General features: G+C 45.0%; 1 protein-coding gene across 1 annotated transcript in view; it reads right to left on the minus strand.

The window, feature by feature from the left end:
• The window catches only part of nol4la (nucleolar protein 4-like a), a 23,918-nt gene extending 5,691 nt beyond the window's left edge, over positions 1–18,227 (minus strand). Inside the window, exons 1-4 of the mRNA XM_083675387.1 lie at positions 17,763–18,227; positions 6,693–6,848; positions 5,284–5,395; positions 3,260–3,369 (exon numbers count right to left, since the gene is read on the minus strand). Of these exons, the coding sequence (XP_083531513.1) occupies positions 3,260–3,369; positions 5,284–5,395; positions 6,693–6,848; positions 17,763–18,101 (717 nt within the window). The 5' untranslated portion in view covers positions 18,102–18,227. The remainder of the gene's footprint in view (positions 1–3,259; positions 3,370–5,283; positions 5,396–6,692; positions 6,849–17,762) is intronic.
• Between the last annotated feature and the right edge of the window lie 882 nt (positions 18,228–19,109).

The following is a 19,109-nucleotide window of genomic DNA, read 5'->3' on the forward strand; positions in this document are numbered from 1 at the left end:
TGGGAGCAGAAGGGGAAGAAAAAAAAAATCTCCCTGTTAAATAATGTGTGTCTTGAAGCCACTGCTATTTTTAACTTTTAAAGTAGAGACCACAAACATGCTCACTCTAGCGTAACACAAACACATGAGTGGACCAGGGGGGGTAGTTTACCAGAGTTTGAGCAGAGGGCAGAGGAAACACAACACACACTCACACACGCACACACGCACGCATGCACACTACAGCTATTCAACGGTGGTGCTGAACTTTGGGATAGTAGTGGGATAGTAGTGAATGAGATATCCCCTAGCTGGCACTAGCTACTGTATCAGCTCTCCCAACAGGTATACAACTTAAGAATCACTTCAGTGAAGCATTTGAATATCACTGCATGGGGCCCAGACTGTTTCCTGAACACCTCACATGGTGTGTGCTGTGTGCTGTGTGTGTGCTATTGTTTATGAATATACAGTACTTGCAAAGACAAGGGCCGAAAGCCTCTGAATAAAACCTCTGCATATCATGAATGTATGACAACATACAGTGCCCTCCATAAGTATTGGAAAGAGGAAGAATTGTGTCTTCTTTTAGCTCTATACTCCAACAGTTTGGATTTTAGTCAGATTGGTTTCACCATTTAGAAATTACAACCCTTTTTATACATAGTCTTACTACTTCAGGGCACCAAAAGTATTGGAAAATTGGCTTAACAGGTGTTTCTAGTTAGTCAGGGGTGTTCCGTCACATCATCTGTGCAGGCATAAGAGAGCTGTCAATGTCTAGTATTGATTCTAGGCTTTGCATTTGCCTTGAGTCTGCTACTGGTGTCTATCAACATGAGGACCAAAGAGATGTCAATGAAAGTCAAGGAAACCATTAGTAGGCTGAAATACCAGAAACATAGCCAAAACCGTAGGCTTGCCAAAATCAACAGTTTGGAACATTGTTAAAAATAATAATAAAAAAAGCTCTTCTGAGCTCAGCAATCACAAATGGGCTGGTATGCCAAGGAAGACTTCTACTGTGGATGACCGAAGAACGCTCACCATAATTAAGAAAAACCCAAAACAACTGTCCCACAGATCAGGAACACTCTGCAGGAGGCAGCCGTGAATGTGTCAGAGACTATCATCCGCAGAATACGTCACCAGCCGAACTACAGAGGCTTCACTGCACGGTGCAAACCACTAGTCATCCTCAAAAAGGATGGTCAGGTTACAGTGTGCTAAAAAGCACCTAAAAAGGATGCAGAGGTCTGGAAAACTGTCTTGTGGACAGATAAGACGAATATTATCATGTACCAGAGTGATTGCAAGAGGACAGTTTGGAGAAAAAAAGGATCTGCCCAAGATTTACAGCATCGGTGTTATGGTTTGGGCATGTATAGCTGCCACAAGAACTGGCTAACTTAATTGATGATGTTACTGCTAACAGCAGTGTATTCTGAAGTGTACAGAAACATCTTGTCTGCTCAAGTCCAAATTGGCGCTTCATCATACCCCAAAACATACTGCCATAGAAACTAGGTGTTTTTCAATGCCAAAAAAGACTGACCGGCCAAGTCAATCTTCAGATTCAAATCCAACTGAACATGCATTTATTTCCTGAAATAGAGCATCACTAGAATATACCCAGCATCTGGTGGGGTCAATAGGTCACAGACTTCAGGCTGTTATTGCATGTAAAGGATTGTCTTCAAAATATTAAACATGAGCACTTTATTTTATTATATATGTTTTTTTCCAATATTTTTATAGCCCTGAAATAGGGGAATTGTTTAAAAAACGTTTCTTTCTGAGTGGTGAACCCAATCTGAAAAAACCTCTGCAATTAATTAAAGCTGAGAATCTCTACTTTGACCCCATAGTAATTACTGTGTAATTAGCAGTAACTGTTGGAGTATAGAGCTAAAAGAAGACAAAATGCTTCCTGTTTCCAATACTTCTGGAAGGCACTGTACATAGTCATACAACAGAGCCGTGCACATTCCATACACATAAGCACACAAACTGGCCTGTCCTCCTGAGGATATGCACCCCTTTGTGGAGGACTGAAGCACTTGGTACATGGCTCTATTAGGTACCAAGTGATGCATGTCGTAATAGAGCGAAAGAGGGAGGGAGGGAGAGAGAGAGAGAGCAAGAAGGATAGGGTAGAGGAACAGAGATGTGGGAACAGAGATGGGGGATGTAGAGGAACTGATAGTGGCCAGCAATGGCTGGCAATAAGCAGCATAGGAACACTGTACTCATATATTGATTGTATACTGTAGATGCCAAATGGATGTTTCTGTAACAAGATGCTGTAATAAAAATCGGCCAATAGAATATAAACTGAAAACAAGAAAGGAAACGAATAAAAGAAGAAGAAAGAAAAAACGTAATAAAGTTATCAAATCAAGTCACCTGATATAAAAAATGTAAAAAAATAAATAATAATAATAATAATGGGGCGTAACTGATTAAGTTATTTGCAAGCGCAATAGACTAACATAATTTATGTTAACCCTGAAAACCTGCGAAACCAATAAAGTAAACAACGTGTCCAATCAAAGATTTAATCTTGTAACATGAGGTGTTGTCATTTAAAAAGAATGTCGCAAACCCTTTAATTCGAAACGGGACAGCAAACGATGATTGGGCTAAGTCTGCACAAATATTAAAGCCTTTTAAAACCTCGGCGTCAATAGTAGGCTACTGAAATACTTTAAATGTATAAACAAAACAAAACCTTTCCGTAGAGAAAGAGAGAGAGATGGTGGTTAAAGCGCAGAAAATATGGCTTAGGCCTACCTTAAAAGGTCGTGCTCTTCCTGTCAATAATGAACGTGTATTGTTTACGCTCTCTTCCTCGACACTGTTGTCCGCCCGGTAATTTCGCTCACATTCTACCAGCGCACGAGTGTATTGCTGCCAGTACTCGAAAATGAGGCGGAGCTTTGTCGCTTATGTCACTAGTACGTACAGTATAGGTCTATAATAAACCTTTACACTGTTGTGATGCCTACAGTCAAATACGGTCTCTAGTTAGTAATTCTGTCTCCTCCCTTTACATTACCCCTGCTTTGTTTGGTCAAATAGATTGTTGACTATAGCCTATTGTAGCCTATTGCCCATCAATTAAACCAGAGTACGATGCAAGGACTGTACACTATACACAAGCACGCACGCACCCACCCATGCACCCCCCCCCCCCCCCCCCCCCCCCCCCCCCACACACACACACACACACACACACACACACACACAAACACAAACACACACACACACACACACTTACCCTTTCATTTGCAGTCATGCACTGTAGTTTCATCTGTTTCAAGTAGGTGGCAGTAAGAGGCATGTTGTAGTCGATGAGGTCCGGTACCAGTGAGGTTGGTCGATCATTTTCTGCAGAGAGCAATAGCCATACAGTACTGTGAGAGAATTGTCTGGGGAACACTCACATTAATCAAGGTATGGCATATGAAAGCTTCTCATTTGTAGGTCGTTGAGCATAGGGAAGCAAGTGCTTGATAAAACACGGGACGTATATATTCAAGGGCCATAATGTCTATTGGTTTTCTTTCATGGCATTTATTACTGACTAGTGTCTACTTATCTCATGCACCAGATCTGGGTCTGAATCATTAACTGATTATAATGCAATAATGACAACCAATAGACAAAGCATCCCTAGAGTCAAAGCCTGCTGATCTAGACCTTAGTTCTGAAACCAAACAATGTGTATGGGAAGCCTCTGCGTTCCCCATCGTGGCCACTAGAGGGACGCTATGATCATGTTTGGAACTCATTCACAGAGTGGGATGATCTTTGCTTCTAGGAACCTCTTGAGTCTTTGTTACATCATTTTTGCTTAATGATGGCCCCGGCAGGCTGCCACTTCAGAAATATCCTAAAATGCCTGAAAAGCACATGAGGAGACCTAAGATAGATTTGGATAACACAGACATTTGACATTCAGTGGAGTGTGAACCATGTGTGACTAACAGTAGCCATATGTAAGGGTTTATCATACAGAGATGAAGTTGCCCTGTCCTATTTGGCAGTTATGGGAACTTTGACTGTATTATAATTGATGTATATGTTAATAATATTGTCTTAATAATGGCATAGTGAAAATCATTCATAATTCATAATTATACGCATGTTATAGTCACATATCAGAGCACCCTCCTAGAAACAGATATACTGTGCCCTGTGTAAGTAATGGGACTGTGCCCTGTGTAAGTAATGGGACAGTGAAGCATTTTTTTTTCCTCCTTTGGCTCTGTACTCAAAACGTTACTATGAGGTTAAAGTAGAGATTATCAGCTTGTATTTGATGGTATTTGTGAACATATTGGTTTCACCATTTAGAAATGACAACATTTATAAATAGTCCCCCTATTTCAGGGCACCAAAAGTAATGGGACAATTGGCTTCACAGGGGCTTCTGGTTAGTCAGGTGTGTTCCGTCACATCATTTGTGCAGTCATACAAGAGATGTCTAGTAAAATGTGTAGTATTTGTTCTAGGCTTTGTGTTTGCCTTTGTAGTCTGCAATTGGTGTCTGTCAACATGAGGACCAAAGAGGTGTCAATGAAAATCAAGGAAGCCATTAGTACGCTGAAAAATCATTGAAAAATACATCAGAACACAGCCAAAACCTTAGGCTTGCCAAAATCAACAGTTTGAAATTTTCATCATCTTGTCTGCTCGAGTACAAGCACATACCTCCAAATTCATTAGATGGTGCATTCTGCCATAGCAAATAGGGAGTTTTTCAGGGCCAAAAAGTAGAAAGTTCTTGACTGTTCAATCTTCAGATTTAAATCCAATTGAACAAGATTTTAGGCAAAAAGACCGCAAAACAAATAAATGAAGATGACTGCAGTACAGGCCTGGCAGAGCATCACCAGAGAAGATACCCAGCGTCTGGTGGGGTCAATGGGTTGCAGATTTCAGCTAGTTATTGCATGCAAAGGACTGCTGACCAAATACTAAACAGGAATACTTAATTTGGACATTATATGCATCTGTCCCATTACTTTGGTGCAGAGAAATAGGGGGACTATGAATAGAAAGTGCTGTCATTTCGAAACGATGAAGCCAATATGTACACAAATACTATCAAATAAAAGCTATATTGTTTAATTTCCAATTGCAAACTTTTGGAATATAGAGCCAAAAGAAGAAAAATTGCTTCACTGTCCCATTACCTATGCAAGGCACTGTACATGTAAGGGGCCCATGCCTAAATAAGGTTTAATCAATAAACTCATAACATAGACACATGAAGGGTTGCCAGACTGATTGGAGTACCTTTGAACTCTGCAGTGCTGGGGTTGATGTGCATTCTCTTCTGACACTCTCCACAGCTCATCAGGAAGCGTGTCACCGCCTCTCTGGGCAGGAAGGCGTACGTCTCTGCTATCTGTGCCACAGGAGAGGGCAAAGGTCACAGGTCAGAGGTCAGACAGGTCATAGAGGACGACAGGCTATCAAAGCTATAGGGTTGGTTATTACTTTTAGGGGCAGGGGTTTTTCCTGAACCTGTGACCTGACCAGGAACAACTCCAGACCGTGGTAATAGGCTATATTGGTTATAACTAGGGCCTGGAGTTGTTCCTGGTCAAGACAAATGGCTAGCACCTTGTGATCATGTGACTGTAATGCTGTGTTATCTGCGGTTGGCATGGTTAGGATTTACCATACAAGGTTCACTGTCATGTCTGCCGTGGCCCTGATTCTGTCTGTTACCTTATAACCTTCCCCTTCCAACTTCTCTTTCATCCTGTTCCTGCTCAGAACTGATGCTCCTTCTCCTCCTCTCGCAGATGCAGCTGACTCAAATCTACCCCCCCCCCCCCCCTCTCTCTCTCTCTAGCTCTTCTCTGTTTATCTCGGCCTCTGTGTCCCCCCTGGCGCTTTTCGGCTAACAACACGACCTTCACGTGACCATAGCAAGGCAGCAGGGGTGTCCGGCTCTCCCCCCTTCTCCCCCCTCCTCCACCCTCCTTCCCCTGTCCCCCCGAGGCAGCGGAGAGGGAAAGGCCACCCAGAGGAGTCTGCATGGTCCCAGAAGGTTCCGTTTTATGCTCCTGGCCTGATGGCGGTATGCCTTCTCAAAAGGGTATGTGCTATGAGACGTGACAGGACCTCTCTACAGGGCATGGGGCGAGAGGAGAGGCTGTGTTTCTGGTGGCTCTCTGGTCCCCAGGGTGTGTTACAGCCATGCCCCCCCCTCATACACACACACACACAAGCCCAAAAAACCTCACTCTCATTTTACAACTCAGACTTTATCCCGAATGCAGTGTGAGCGAATACAGTGTACCTCACCTGCAGAGTCCGACCGCGAAAACACAATTTTTAGGCCTGCAGTGGACATTTTTTAACACAAGCTCACTGATGGGTGGTCTTGGCAGGATATCTTTTAGCACACATCCATAATGAAAAAAGACAGACACCATGATCTATGGTAAAGCCTACATCTAGAAGTTACTGTTGATGTGGTTCATGCACTATATACCTTTTATCCCCAGTTACAGGTGGTTGATGGTTGCCTTGGTAACCGTTGATGCTGGGAATAAGTAACAGCCACGCTAGTAACCATATGTCTATGCTACGTGTCTATGCTATTATATTATAGTTAATATGGTATATTGATTGAAGTTGATTGATTGATTGATTGATTGACTGAGTGAATGCTGGAAATAGGTCTCACGTACCGCTTTGTAGGTCTTCTTCTGGCCGGCATGTTTAGGCGCTCTACCGGGATCGGCGCCCATCTCCACATGCATGGCGTAGATGATGTCGAAGAAATCCTCCACTACTGCAACGCGCTTCAGGGACGAGCTGTCCTGGGCCGAGCCGCCGTCTGAACACTAGAAACACAGAGAGACTCAAATTCAGTCCCCTGTCTGAGGACTACAGACTGGATGAGCATTGGGCATGTGTTTGTATCTATTATCTATTGAAAACATTTCCAAATGTTACAAATATCTTCCTGACCATGTTGACTTGACCAGGGAAAACTCTGGGCCTAAGTCATATCCAAGTTAAAGAGCCCCATGGTTTTTCCTGGTACGGTCATGTGGGTTGGTGAGTGTGGAGGGCCCGGGGGCGATTGTGCAGTGCCTGGTCCATCTGGTGTTTCAAAAAACAACTATCCAGATTAGTGTAACTGCTGGAGTTCGAACAGGGGATGTCCAAGACAACACCCTCCTCCTATGAGGGCTATATCTGGGCTTAGAAGTCCAGAGAGCGTGATTCCAAATCACCTCCGCTACATTAGCACCCCCTTCAATCGTGTCTATATGACACACAGTATGAGTTGATCCTGGGGGGGGGGGTGGCTGGGGCTTGGATGAGCAAGGCACCACCTCTTCTCTGTAGGGTTTAAAAATAACACCACCCCTACTGTACAATACCAACAGTCCCTCCCTCCTACCGCCACCCCGCTTCATGTACCCATGACCCCGTCGCCATAGAAACTGCCACCGATCTCTCTCTCTCTCTCGGACAGGTGTGCGTGGCAGAGGGGTCATGTGACACACAGCGGAACTCGAATTGCTACGACAACGGCCTCGCTCTATAATAACCACATGGGGCCATAATAGCCACATTTCTTTTACTTGTTCACCGTCACTGGTCTCTCTTTCTCTCTCTTTCTCTTTCTCTCTTTCTCTCTCTCTGTCTCTCTCTCTCTCTCCCATTTCATCCCCCAACATTTTTTTCATTCTTATTATTATATTATTATTATAATATTACTTAGTACTGATTTAGTCTCGTATTCATTTTCAATCCTACATGTTGTTTTTGGCCCTCTTACTGGGGTGGTTTGTATGATATAATCTAAGGTATGAGCATAGACATGTGAACTAATTGCCATAGGTGGCACTGGCTCAGCCCTGAAAGTGAGGGCAGTGGAACAAAGGAATGCCATTTTTGGCATTGAACTGAATCCCTTGTAAGTAATACGACTGTTTGCTCCTACAGCTTTGGTTTGTGACCAACGTTGACATTTGTCAGCTGGTGTGTTGTAGCTGGGGGAGTGTCCTTCCTTATTAGAGAAGGAGGGAGCAGGAGAGAAATAGTTACCCTGTGGCATCCCAGTGGAATATTCTTCCTTTCCTCTCCTCTCTGACATTTCTATCCTGCTCCTTGCAATCTGACATTTCTTATTTTTTCCCTTCCTCCTCCAACTGTGGTCCCTCCCTCATCTCCTGCCTCTCTTCTTGCCTCTCTCTACCTCTCTCTGTCCCGTCCCCCCCCCCCCCCCCCCCCCGTCCCCCCTCTCTTCCTTGCTCCCGCTCTCCCAAGTGCGAGGTAATGATCGTTGCCATGGCAACTAAAACCAGCTCACAGAGCGGGTTTGTTTTAATCCGGCCCTCTCTCTCTCTCTCTCTCTCCCCTCCTCTAGCCACTCTCTCCCTGTCAGCATGGTCCCCGTGTAATGATAACAATGAAATAATAATAACAATCCTCCTCCTCCTCCTCCTCATCATCATTGTCCTCACGATCATAATTTCTCCCACAAGGTATCATCCACTAATATCATCATCATCATCATCAACATCACCATCAACATCATCATCATCATCATCATCATCATCATCATTCGGGACAATAGTGTGAGTTCCATTCAGACAGGATTTAAGTCATCTCTAGAGGACATGCACCTATTTTCCTCTACAGCTTCCATCTGGGGCAAGACTGAGCAGAGTAGAATAGAATTGTCCACCCTTACAGCAGAGGGGGCTGGTGGAGGTGGAAATCAGGGGAACTGAATGAACTTGTGTTTGATACCATTCCTTACCATTCCTCCATTCCTGTGCATTACAAAAAGCCCGTCCTCCGATTTCTACCTCCACCTCCCCTACCTTACAGTATTTACAAAATGCCAATATTCCGGGCAAGGAGAAACCTTTGTTGATGTTTTCTCCACTATTTTCAACATACATGTAGCACTTAATGGGCTGGTTTACAGTACACAGATTAAGCCTAGTTCTAGACTAAAAAGTATCTTCAAAGGAGATTTTCCATTGAAGGTGTGATTTTGTCCAGGACTAGGCTTAATCTGTGTCCTGGAAAACCGGCCCATTAAGTATGTACTCAAGGACCATTCTGGTTATACTCATACTTATACATTATACTCTAAACCAGGAATCAAACCAGGGATTTGACAAACAAACTGGCACGGTTGGGTTAGCCATTGTTAGCCATTAGCCGTTGGGTTAGCCATTGTTAGCTATTTGCTGTTGGGTTAGCCATTGTTAGCCATTAGCCATTGGGTTAGCCATTGCCCTGTGCCAGTGCTGCAGATGAATTTCACTGACCAAGATTGTTGTTCTTACACTGACCAAGATTGTTGTTCTTGTTGTTCTTATATTGCCCCTTTTTTCTGGGATGCATGTCTGTCTATGAGTGAATCACGGGGCAGCCAAGACTGCAGCTCCCCTTGCCAGGAATCAACTCTGAGTCAGTCCAGCCAGCCAACCATTTGGCCAAAGGATTTGGATCCCTCCGCACAGTTGTAGATTGCCAGATAAACACTCCACTTGCCATACAACTCAAGGGGTAGTGTATATATGTGTGCGTGTGTGTGTGTGCGTGTGTGTGTGTTTGCGTGCATGCATGTATGTCTGTGTGTGTGTGTGTGTGTGTGTGTGTGTGTGTGTGTGTGTGTGTATGTGTGTGTGTGTGTGTGTGTGTGTGTTTGCGTGCGTGCGTGCGTGCGCGTGTGTGTGTGTGTGTGTGTGTGTGTGTGTGTGTGTGTGTGTGTGCGCTTGTATTTCAAAGCTGTATATGTGTACTCAGTACAGCACAGAAGGTGTAACCAAACCAATGCATCTCGGAGGAGAGCAGAACAGCTGTTGAACGGCTGTGTAGATATCGGGTCTCATCAGCATCACACCGTCTTACAGGAGGGGAAGGAGACATGTCAGCATCCGTAATCACCATCACCACGTAAACCTATCAACACAAAACTCCTTCCCTCTCTCTCTCTCTCTCTCTCTCTCTCTCTCTCTCTCTCTCTCTCTCTCTCTCTCTCTCCCTCTCCATTCCCTTTCTCCTTCTCTCCATCTTTCTAATCCCATAGGACTTTGCTCTCCCCAGCCACAGCACACACCACCCCCCATTCCTTCCTCTTTTTCTCCCTGTCCCGCTCCAAACAGCTCTGTTGCTAGGAGACTGGAGGGGTTGAGTCGGCCACCCCCACCCCCCCTGGCAGTCACACACACACACACACACACACACACACACACACGCGCGCGTGCACACACATGCACGCACCCATGCACACGCACGCACACACACACACATACACACGCACGCACGCACGCACACACACACACACACACACACACTAGCAGAGTCGCTAAAGGGGAGAGCAGAGCAGTCCTGCACAGGGGGGGGGGCAGCTGGGTCACACAGCCAGGCCAGCGGAGAGAGAGAGAGAGAGAGAGAGAGAGAGAAGACCTAACAAACATCTCGCATGGAAAGGGCAAATCACCCTCAACGGAGTAGGGATGTGGGGAACACTGTAATACAACAGCCACAAGAACATTATTAGAGCATCGACGCTATGCAATAAAGAACCTAATTTCTTTTCAACAGAACATCTGTGGTCAGAACATCTGTGGTTGCATGAACACTATCCTTTTTAAACCCTGCTAGCTTTTGCAAGATGGATGTAGTCATATGCAGCAGGTCATGGCTGTCCAGGGAGGCTGGTGGAGGTAGAAACCGGAGGACGGGTTCATTGTAATGCATGGAATGGAATGGTATAACGTGTGTGATGGTACCATTCTTCATTGTAATGCATGGAGGCCGTCCTCCGATTTCTGCATCCACCAGCCTCCCCTGTTGTAGTCATATGCAGCACATATGTTTTGGGTGGCAGAGAGATGCTGTATTCTCCCAGGGATGAGGGGGGTGGGAGTGTATTGCCGCTGTGTCAACAACGTTCATGACTGATTATGTCATTGCAGATGTAACAACAGGTCACCTTTTAAAGATCCCCTCCTGGTAAAGCCATCAGATGAGTAATGGAGGCATGAATGAGAAAGCCCTCATGTCCTCAGTGTGTGTGTGTGTGTGTGTCTGTGTCTGTGTGTGTGTGTGTGTGTGGCATAACTTCTTGGCACAGCCAGCACAACTTATTTTTCGAGGAACAATAGGAAACTGGACACACGTGCTGTGGGCTTTGGAGTTTGGTCGGACTGACCGGAACTCAATGACCTATGCAACCGGATTGGAGTGGAGCTAAAATGGACACACATTAACCCACAAATGGAACCATCTGTGTCTTCATCTGATGCAGTGGTCACAGACCCCTGTGTTGTTGTGGAGGCTACGGTCACCCACGATGGAACATCCCAGGAGCTACAGCATACATCATCAAGGACAACTCTTCTCAGTATAAGACAGAAGCTGCTAGTGCAACATTGGACTGGCCTGAGGTTGCAGGGCAAACTTGCTGCTCTTGACTTTGTTGACAATTCTGCTTCACATTCTATGTACCAAAACGCTGCCATGGGCGAGGACATACTGGTCTTTACTGTTAACGCGAGGCTAGAGGTTCTGCCAACTAAGTACAGCCTCACACTCTGGTGTCCTGCCGGTCATGAGCCTGTTTGTGTTATGCACCCCAATGTACATCAAATGGAGTCACATATCACTAATGGCTGCCATGCATACAAAGGCCTTTACATTTCAGGCATGACTGCATTGTCAACCGAATCGCTAGTGAAGATAGACAGCCGTCACCAGCAACAGTTAAATTCAAAAGCATTCCTGTTATGGTGTTATGGTAAGTTGGTTCAAGTATGGTGTTATGGTAAGTTGGTGTTATGGTAAGTTGGCGAGGTATTTTCTAATGTGCCAAATACACCTGACATTGTGGTTGCTGATATTTGGCAGCCTTGGTGCATTACCTAACAGTACGTAGCCTGCAAATTGCAGGCCTTCCAAAGAAAAAAGCCAAGCAGCTGGCAAGATATTGTCAGTTGTTGCGGGAAGCTTAGCTGTGTGGTGAAGACGGTGTTACCTGTATCCATGACTATCTGTATGACCTTTGTTATATGTTGGGTTCTTTGATGTAATGCTTCACTGTGAACCCAAATAAAGTATTCAAATGTGTGTGTGGGACTGGGATGGTCTACTAGGGTGACAGAACATAATTTCCTTGCCCTTCTTTCTTTCATTCCCACCCTCTGTTGTCCCTGTCTCCTCCCTCCTTTCTTCCTCTCCTCTCTCCCTCAGTTCATAAACCCCTTCATTAAATCCACATTAGGTCTGCTGCGCCCCCCCCCCCCCTCTATGCCCCCCTCCTCCCTCTCTCTCTCTCCCATTATGATCATTAAATGATAGAGCATGTGACATTCCCAACACCCTACTCAGGCCCGACAGAGAGCCAGTCCCTCCAGCTTTCCAGACCAATGCTCGTTCATGATCCTGGACCAGTTCCTAACCTCATAACATCTTTATCTAGTACACACACTTAATGTACTATTATAATGTATAATGTACTGATACAGTCCTTTTACCATCTTTATGTTATTACTACAGTACATATTCTCCATTTCTGTCATACTGCCCTAGTTAGTTCAATGTCGGTCTTGCAACCGCATCAAAAATGACAGTATCAGTGTATTAGTGTGTGTGTGTGTGTGTGTGTGTGTGTGTGTATGTATCTAGAGCAGAGCTCAGACTCACTACCACACGGGGGGGGGGGCCCCCAGGCCAGTTAAAAATGGTGTTAATTTTTCCTCCTATGGGAGCAAAGAACTGTCTCTCCATGGCAACAGAGGGGAGGGGAGTAAAAACAGAGCAGCTCCATCAACGACCCCCTCTTTGCACGGATACACACACACACACACACACACACACACACACACACACACACACACACACACTCACACTCACACTCACACTCACACACACACACACACACACACACACACACACACACACACACACACACACAGCTTTGAGATGAGTCATAAACATATCAAAGGCTAGAAACACATTGAGTTAAACTATTTACGACATATGGCCTTCATTCACAAAAATAAAGTGAGGTGGGTTCCATTGTCAGTGCGTATGTGTGAGTGTATATGTGGGCATGTGCCAGTATGAGACACCTACATCCAAAGCACTAAGACGTCCAGTGCAAAAAAATCCATCTTAAACAAACAAAAAAGGATGGAGGTAGTTTTTCCCAAATACAAAGAAAGGTTTTGCATGAATGAGTAGTTGGGAAAGGTGGGTTTGGTTTGGGTATTTAGCATTTGGTTTCTTACCCATGTGCAGCAACAACGAGGAGAAGCAGAAAGAATGAGAGAGGAAAGGGAGGGAGGAAGGGGGGACAAAACAGCAGGATTATGCTGGAAATGCGCCATGCAAAACTGTTAGCATTAATGCAAATGTTGTTGAATGAAAGGAGCACTCTTCTTTTGACTCTGTGCCCTTCCAGAGGAGGGGTGCTCCCAGGGGACAGGTGAACTAATTAATCAGATAATAATGACGATGTTCCTCCTCCATTTTGATGGCGGAACACAAACATTTGGTGCTTAATCTTCATTCCCTCTGCGTTTGAACAAAACCAGTAACGCGGGCAAGCGCCTCACCCTTTTTGGTTGTCGTGAGTGGCTCAATGACATGACTGGATTACAGTTTCCCCAGTTGAAATGGTCATAGTATTGTAGATTTGCTTATTATAGACACATACAGGTATATGCTATTATCTACAGAAACAATTAAAGCAACTTCCTACAAAGGTACAAGAACAATGTTAAAGTGCCTGATCCCCAACCATTTCATAGAATGCAAATTAACTCCTGCAAATTAATAATTGACACAAAACAAAATAATTTGCATCATGACTGTTATATTCGGAGAAAAACAATTAACCCCTGCAATGACTGCACATCCTGCAACTATGGTACACACGTCCTATACTGTGCTGCACTGTGTGTGTATGTGTGTGTGTGTGTGTGTGTGTGTGTGTGTGTGTGTGTGTGTGTGTGTGTGTACGCACGTGCACGTGCACACTGTGAAAGGCCCACCAAAACCTGATTGTGAGAGACGGCTTGAAGAGATATTTACAGGTTTCTGTTGGCATGGCAACACAAAGCAACCGCTCTCATCCGTTAAAATGTTTCAGTGCCGTGTTCGGAGCGACCAGAGGAAAAATCCACATAACATCTGCCTTTGAAATGGAGGTATGTGATTGTAGAGTTTCTATCTGATGATCCCTTTATAATCTGACTCTTCTCATAATGACGAGCTAATGAGAATGGGTCAATATGACTGGATGGACAGTAAGGTGAGGATGTATGACAATGTTGAACATGACCATGGTGGAACTGTGCAGTGTCTGCAGTGCACCTCGGTGTCTTCCCTTTCTGGGCTTCTATCTTCCTCCGCCTGTCTCTGCTCTAATCAGGACATAATGAGAGCTAAACGAGGTTGCATCCCCACACTGAGGGCTGCTGGATTCTCTAAGCACACAACAGGCTCCAAGACGTTCAGAAGGAGGTTGAGACAAAACAGACAGGGATATTACACATAGACAGAGAGGGAACATCTACCTCATCTCGTAACGGTTTGAAATGAAGTCCACACTAGGCCTATACAAAACTGCTATTTAGGCGATGTCTCTCTACTTCCTTAGGACAAACTAGGAATGCCCTGTATGCTTCTCTGTGCTTACCCCAAAGGAGGAAACCTCTTCTGTCTGCCTATCACCTACCATCCCACCCACCCATCCCCAACCGACCCCCCCCCATCTTTTACCCTGCTGCTGGCCCCACACGGAAACTTGGCACACCCAATGAGCAGCTGCAGAGGGGCCTCCGATGCACACGATCCCAAGACACGGCTCCCGCCCTGCAGCAGGGGGGTAATGGGTATTGTGTGTGTGTGTGTGTGTGTGTGTTTGGGTGTGTTTATTGAGGGTATTGTGTGTGTGTGTTTGGGTGTGTTTATTGAGGCAGGTTGGAGAGCAGGTTCAGGGGGTATGTTTTGCTGAAATCAATCTCTGTGTCTTGTGTGAATTCATTTTGGTGGCAAATTGGCCTGCAGTGGAGAGCGCAAGCAAGAGAGAGATTAAAGGGGAGAGAGAGAGAGAGAGAGAGAGAGAGAGAGAGAGAGAGAGAGAGACTGTGACAGTGATAGTGAGCTGATCTGTTGACTGATAACACATGGCTGTTAAAATGACTGATACATACCACTGGATCACACACACACACACGCACACACACACACACACACACACACACACACACACACACACACGAAATCTCACACACACACACACACACACACACAAACACACAAAATCTCACACACACACACACACACACACACACACCTTTATTGTATCTAATTACACTTTGATTTCATTCATTGGCATTCCACTTCCCACTTGGTTCTGTAATTACTAACTGCATTGTGTTTGCTTTTGTTCTTTTAATTGTTGTCGAGTTTTGCCCAGGTGTGGGCTGGTCCGAGGGAGGGTCTCCATCTGTCTCTCCTTATTATCAAGACTGAGCAGAGAGAGCTCTTATTCTCTATCTGCTAGAGCTGTAAATCCCCTGTACTCCTCTCACATACTGGGAGGCTGGTGGAAGTACAAATCGGAGGACTGAATTTGTACCTCCACCAGCCTCCCCTCATTCAGTTCTCAGTCATGCATGCAGTATGAAACCTGCCCTGGCTCCAATCTTGTATTCAATAGATCACGTTCATTTGACAGACTTGGCCCTCACAAAGAGACTTCAGCTCAGCCATTTCTGAGGTGTGCCTAGTACATAAATCTGTGTCAAGAAGGCTGTGGCCCGCAAGGGATGTAAGATTGATATAGTGTCAAAAAAACTGGGGCATTTTCAGAGCTCATAATGATATAACAAAATAAAAATGAAAGTGTGGATTATTAATACCTGTGGGCAATAAATGTTGATGGTCGGAAATCTATAACATCATTTATAACCAGCACAAAATGTAAGGTTCTCAGGATCATTACACTTCAACGTCCAAAAGGCATTCAAAGTGGAGCAAAATAAACAAAATCTCTCAAGACAAGCTGCACCTGCCAAGTACCCTGGGATATTGCCAATAGGTTTGGCAGAGTTTGGTGAACAGCATTTAGCCTTAAATTCATAGGCTGTGCATTAACAGGTAAAACATTTCTGAGGAAGGATCAATAGTTCAATCAAATAATCCACATATCATCTGATATTGGAGTGTGTTATTGTAATTCAAGCCTATTGTTCACTAATCTAGGTGGACCTGGAGAGTCTGTCCCAGTCCCAGCACCATTTGTGGGGGGGTTGGTGTGATTCCCTGAAGGCTTTATCTAAAATGGTGGCTGTCTCTTGACTGGCACTGCCTGTGTACACAATGGTATCCTGAGCCTACCAGGGGTGCAAGCTCACCTCCGGACAGTCACTGCAAACAATTACTGTATCAGACATCCATCCATCCATCTACATCTCAGTGTAGCCTATCAACCACATATATAATTCACACATGTATAATAACATTATCACATAGGTTATAGCTTATGACATAAAATAGTTTAAATGGCAAACAAAAATAATGTGCATTGCATGGTGAAATCCCAAGCTGCGTAGAGTTTTAACTTTGATAGAGGGAGTGTGCCGCTGTACCCTATATGATGCTGAGTGTACTCTACTCTTTTGTTCCCGCTGGAGACTCTCATGTAAGGACCAATACGCTCGGGGACGATCCTCATGTCATGTCAAACATTGTTATAAATGTTCAAATAGGCTAAAATAAATTGCCTATTGTTTGCCATGCGTCAAAAGCGGTTAAAATGCGGGGAAGTAGGCTAATAAAAAGGTATGCAGTATGGATTACACACAGGTAGGGTTACCAAAGCAACGAGTGCCTGTGAACCGATCCGCATTTATCCTGCACAGGACAATGCAAAAAGATCCACATTTGATCTGCCCGGATTGCAACACAGGCTTCATATGACATTTTATAAACAAATCATTTTGTTGATTTTGTTTTGTTGAATTCAAAATTGTTAAAGACATTAGACAACAAAAAATAATGCATGAGCGAATTTGTCGTGCCCGAGGCTGGATGTTGCGCTGGGCAAGCCCTCCGAAATCGGGTTTTGGGGACGTATTACACGTAGGCTACGAAAGGTGAACATGACGAAGTATTTTAATATCTTTCAACCCCCCCCCCCCCCCCCTCCCCATCCTCCAAGGACCACATCAAGCACCCCGGCATCCCCCACATTTTGGCATGCCGCTGGCACTCAATACACGCGCGCGCGCACACACAAACACGCACGCACGCACGCACACGCACACACACACACTTGATTGTCCTACATGTCAGCATGCCTGTTTTGACATAGTTGTCAATGGACAATTAGCCTCGCGCACGGTAGTATACGGTAGCTCCGTTGACAGGACGTCAACCTAGTCATTCGCCAGACGACTAGGCTGTAGCGTGATACCTTTACTACTCTGGTGATTTTGCCTCTTGGCACCGGCGTTGCTATGGCAGCAAGCGATGGGAGTGGGACTGCTCTGTCCAGTGGAGGCGAGTCGTACAAACTAGACCTTTGATGCAGATGAGGGACACAACCAAACGCTGAAAAAGTTGAAATTGCATACAGGTGTGTGTGTGTGGTGAAATCGAATAATGGGTTTATCTGATGGGACGTCTCACTCTCTTTAAACACACACACACACACACACACACACACACACACACACACACACACACTCACACACACAAACAGACTTTACCGTTGACTTGACCGGGACATATAGCACGGGCTTCCCTGATGCTCCTTTCTTGTGCTCCCCCAAAATGTTGCTCCCGACCTGAAACCCTTTCGACTTCACCCAAAATTTGAATTTGGCATTGATGTGGCTATTGTCGACGTACATGCCGTCCGACTCGTCGTTTTGCAACAGTGTCTGCATGATTTTGTTATATTTTCTTCGGGTGACGGTCTTTGTTTTACCCGAGTCTCCGTAAGTCCGGAGACACCAGTCCTGAAATTCGCTAAACATCTCCGCCTCCAACACGACGGGACTTCGGCTCCTTTTCGTCACATCCATGCAGGATTTTTTTGTTGCCATAGCGCTCGCCCTTTTCACCGTTTGGCTTTTTTAAATAATAAAAATAGCTACTAAGAGATGCAAATGTCCCCCTCCTCTCCCCCGTCCCGCGTCGAGGAGGTTTGTTTCGCGACGTTGGGATGGCTTTCTCCCTCTACTGTCAGCAGGAAAAAGGCGTAAGGAACTGATTCGGCAGCCGCACACCTGTTTGCAGAGACGCTTTGCCTGCTGTCCCGAACCGCAACAGCAAAATGTCACTTGCTCACATCATCCGCTGAGGAACTGAAAGAGGGGGTTGTCCTACAGAGCGGGTATCTCCCACCTGTGCGTAAACGGTCTCTTGACTGGAGGCTGAGAGGAAAAAACCCACAGTGCTCGCCAAACAACAAAGAACACGGGGCGAAACATGCAAACAACGTTTAACTGGGTTGCTATCGACCTACTTTTTTGACAGCCTACACAATTTTCGGAGCCTCAGGTGAAAAGCTTAAGATTCTCTCACAATTACTTCGGTCTTAGCCATATCTGTGGATCAGAATCAGTCACGCGCCACCTGAGATCGTTTCCCTGCTTCCCACCTGTTTGAATGGGACCTGCGCGTGCACCACCCCGAACCGCCTCGAACGAGAAACCGCTCCTGCCGAAATTCTCTGGTCAAAGGAACAATAGCCTATTTTATTAGTTCACATGTAGGCTAGGCCTAATATAGAAGTAAAGGGGAAATAAGAATGCGAATACAAGCCATCAATTGAGGGAATTATGTCCAATAAACGCTGGCTGTGTATGGTTCTTCATGGATTATCGTCAAATAACCTAGAACATAGCCCTGTGAATTTAGTGGCCGCCAGAAATATTTTTTCAATGTGGGAGATTGGCTTGTAGGCTTTAATTTCCTGAAATAAATTAAACATTTAACATTAATCTCGGCCCACAAGTCTAACATTTAGCTAGCTATGCCTATGCTTTTTCACTATTCTAAACGTTTGGACAAAAAGGTAAGGATAGAAACTCAAATGAGATGGGCCTTAC

The sequence above is a fragment of the Argentina silus genome (assembly GCF_951799395.1).
Source record: "Argentina silus genome assembly, chromosome: 8".
Taxonomy (NCBI): domain Eukaryota; kingdom Metazoa; phylum Chordata; class Actinopteri; order Argentiniformes; family Argentinidae; genus Argentina; species Argentina silus.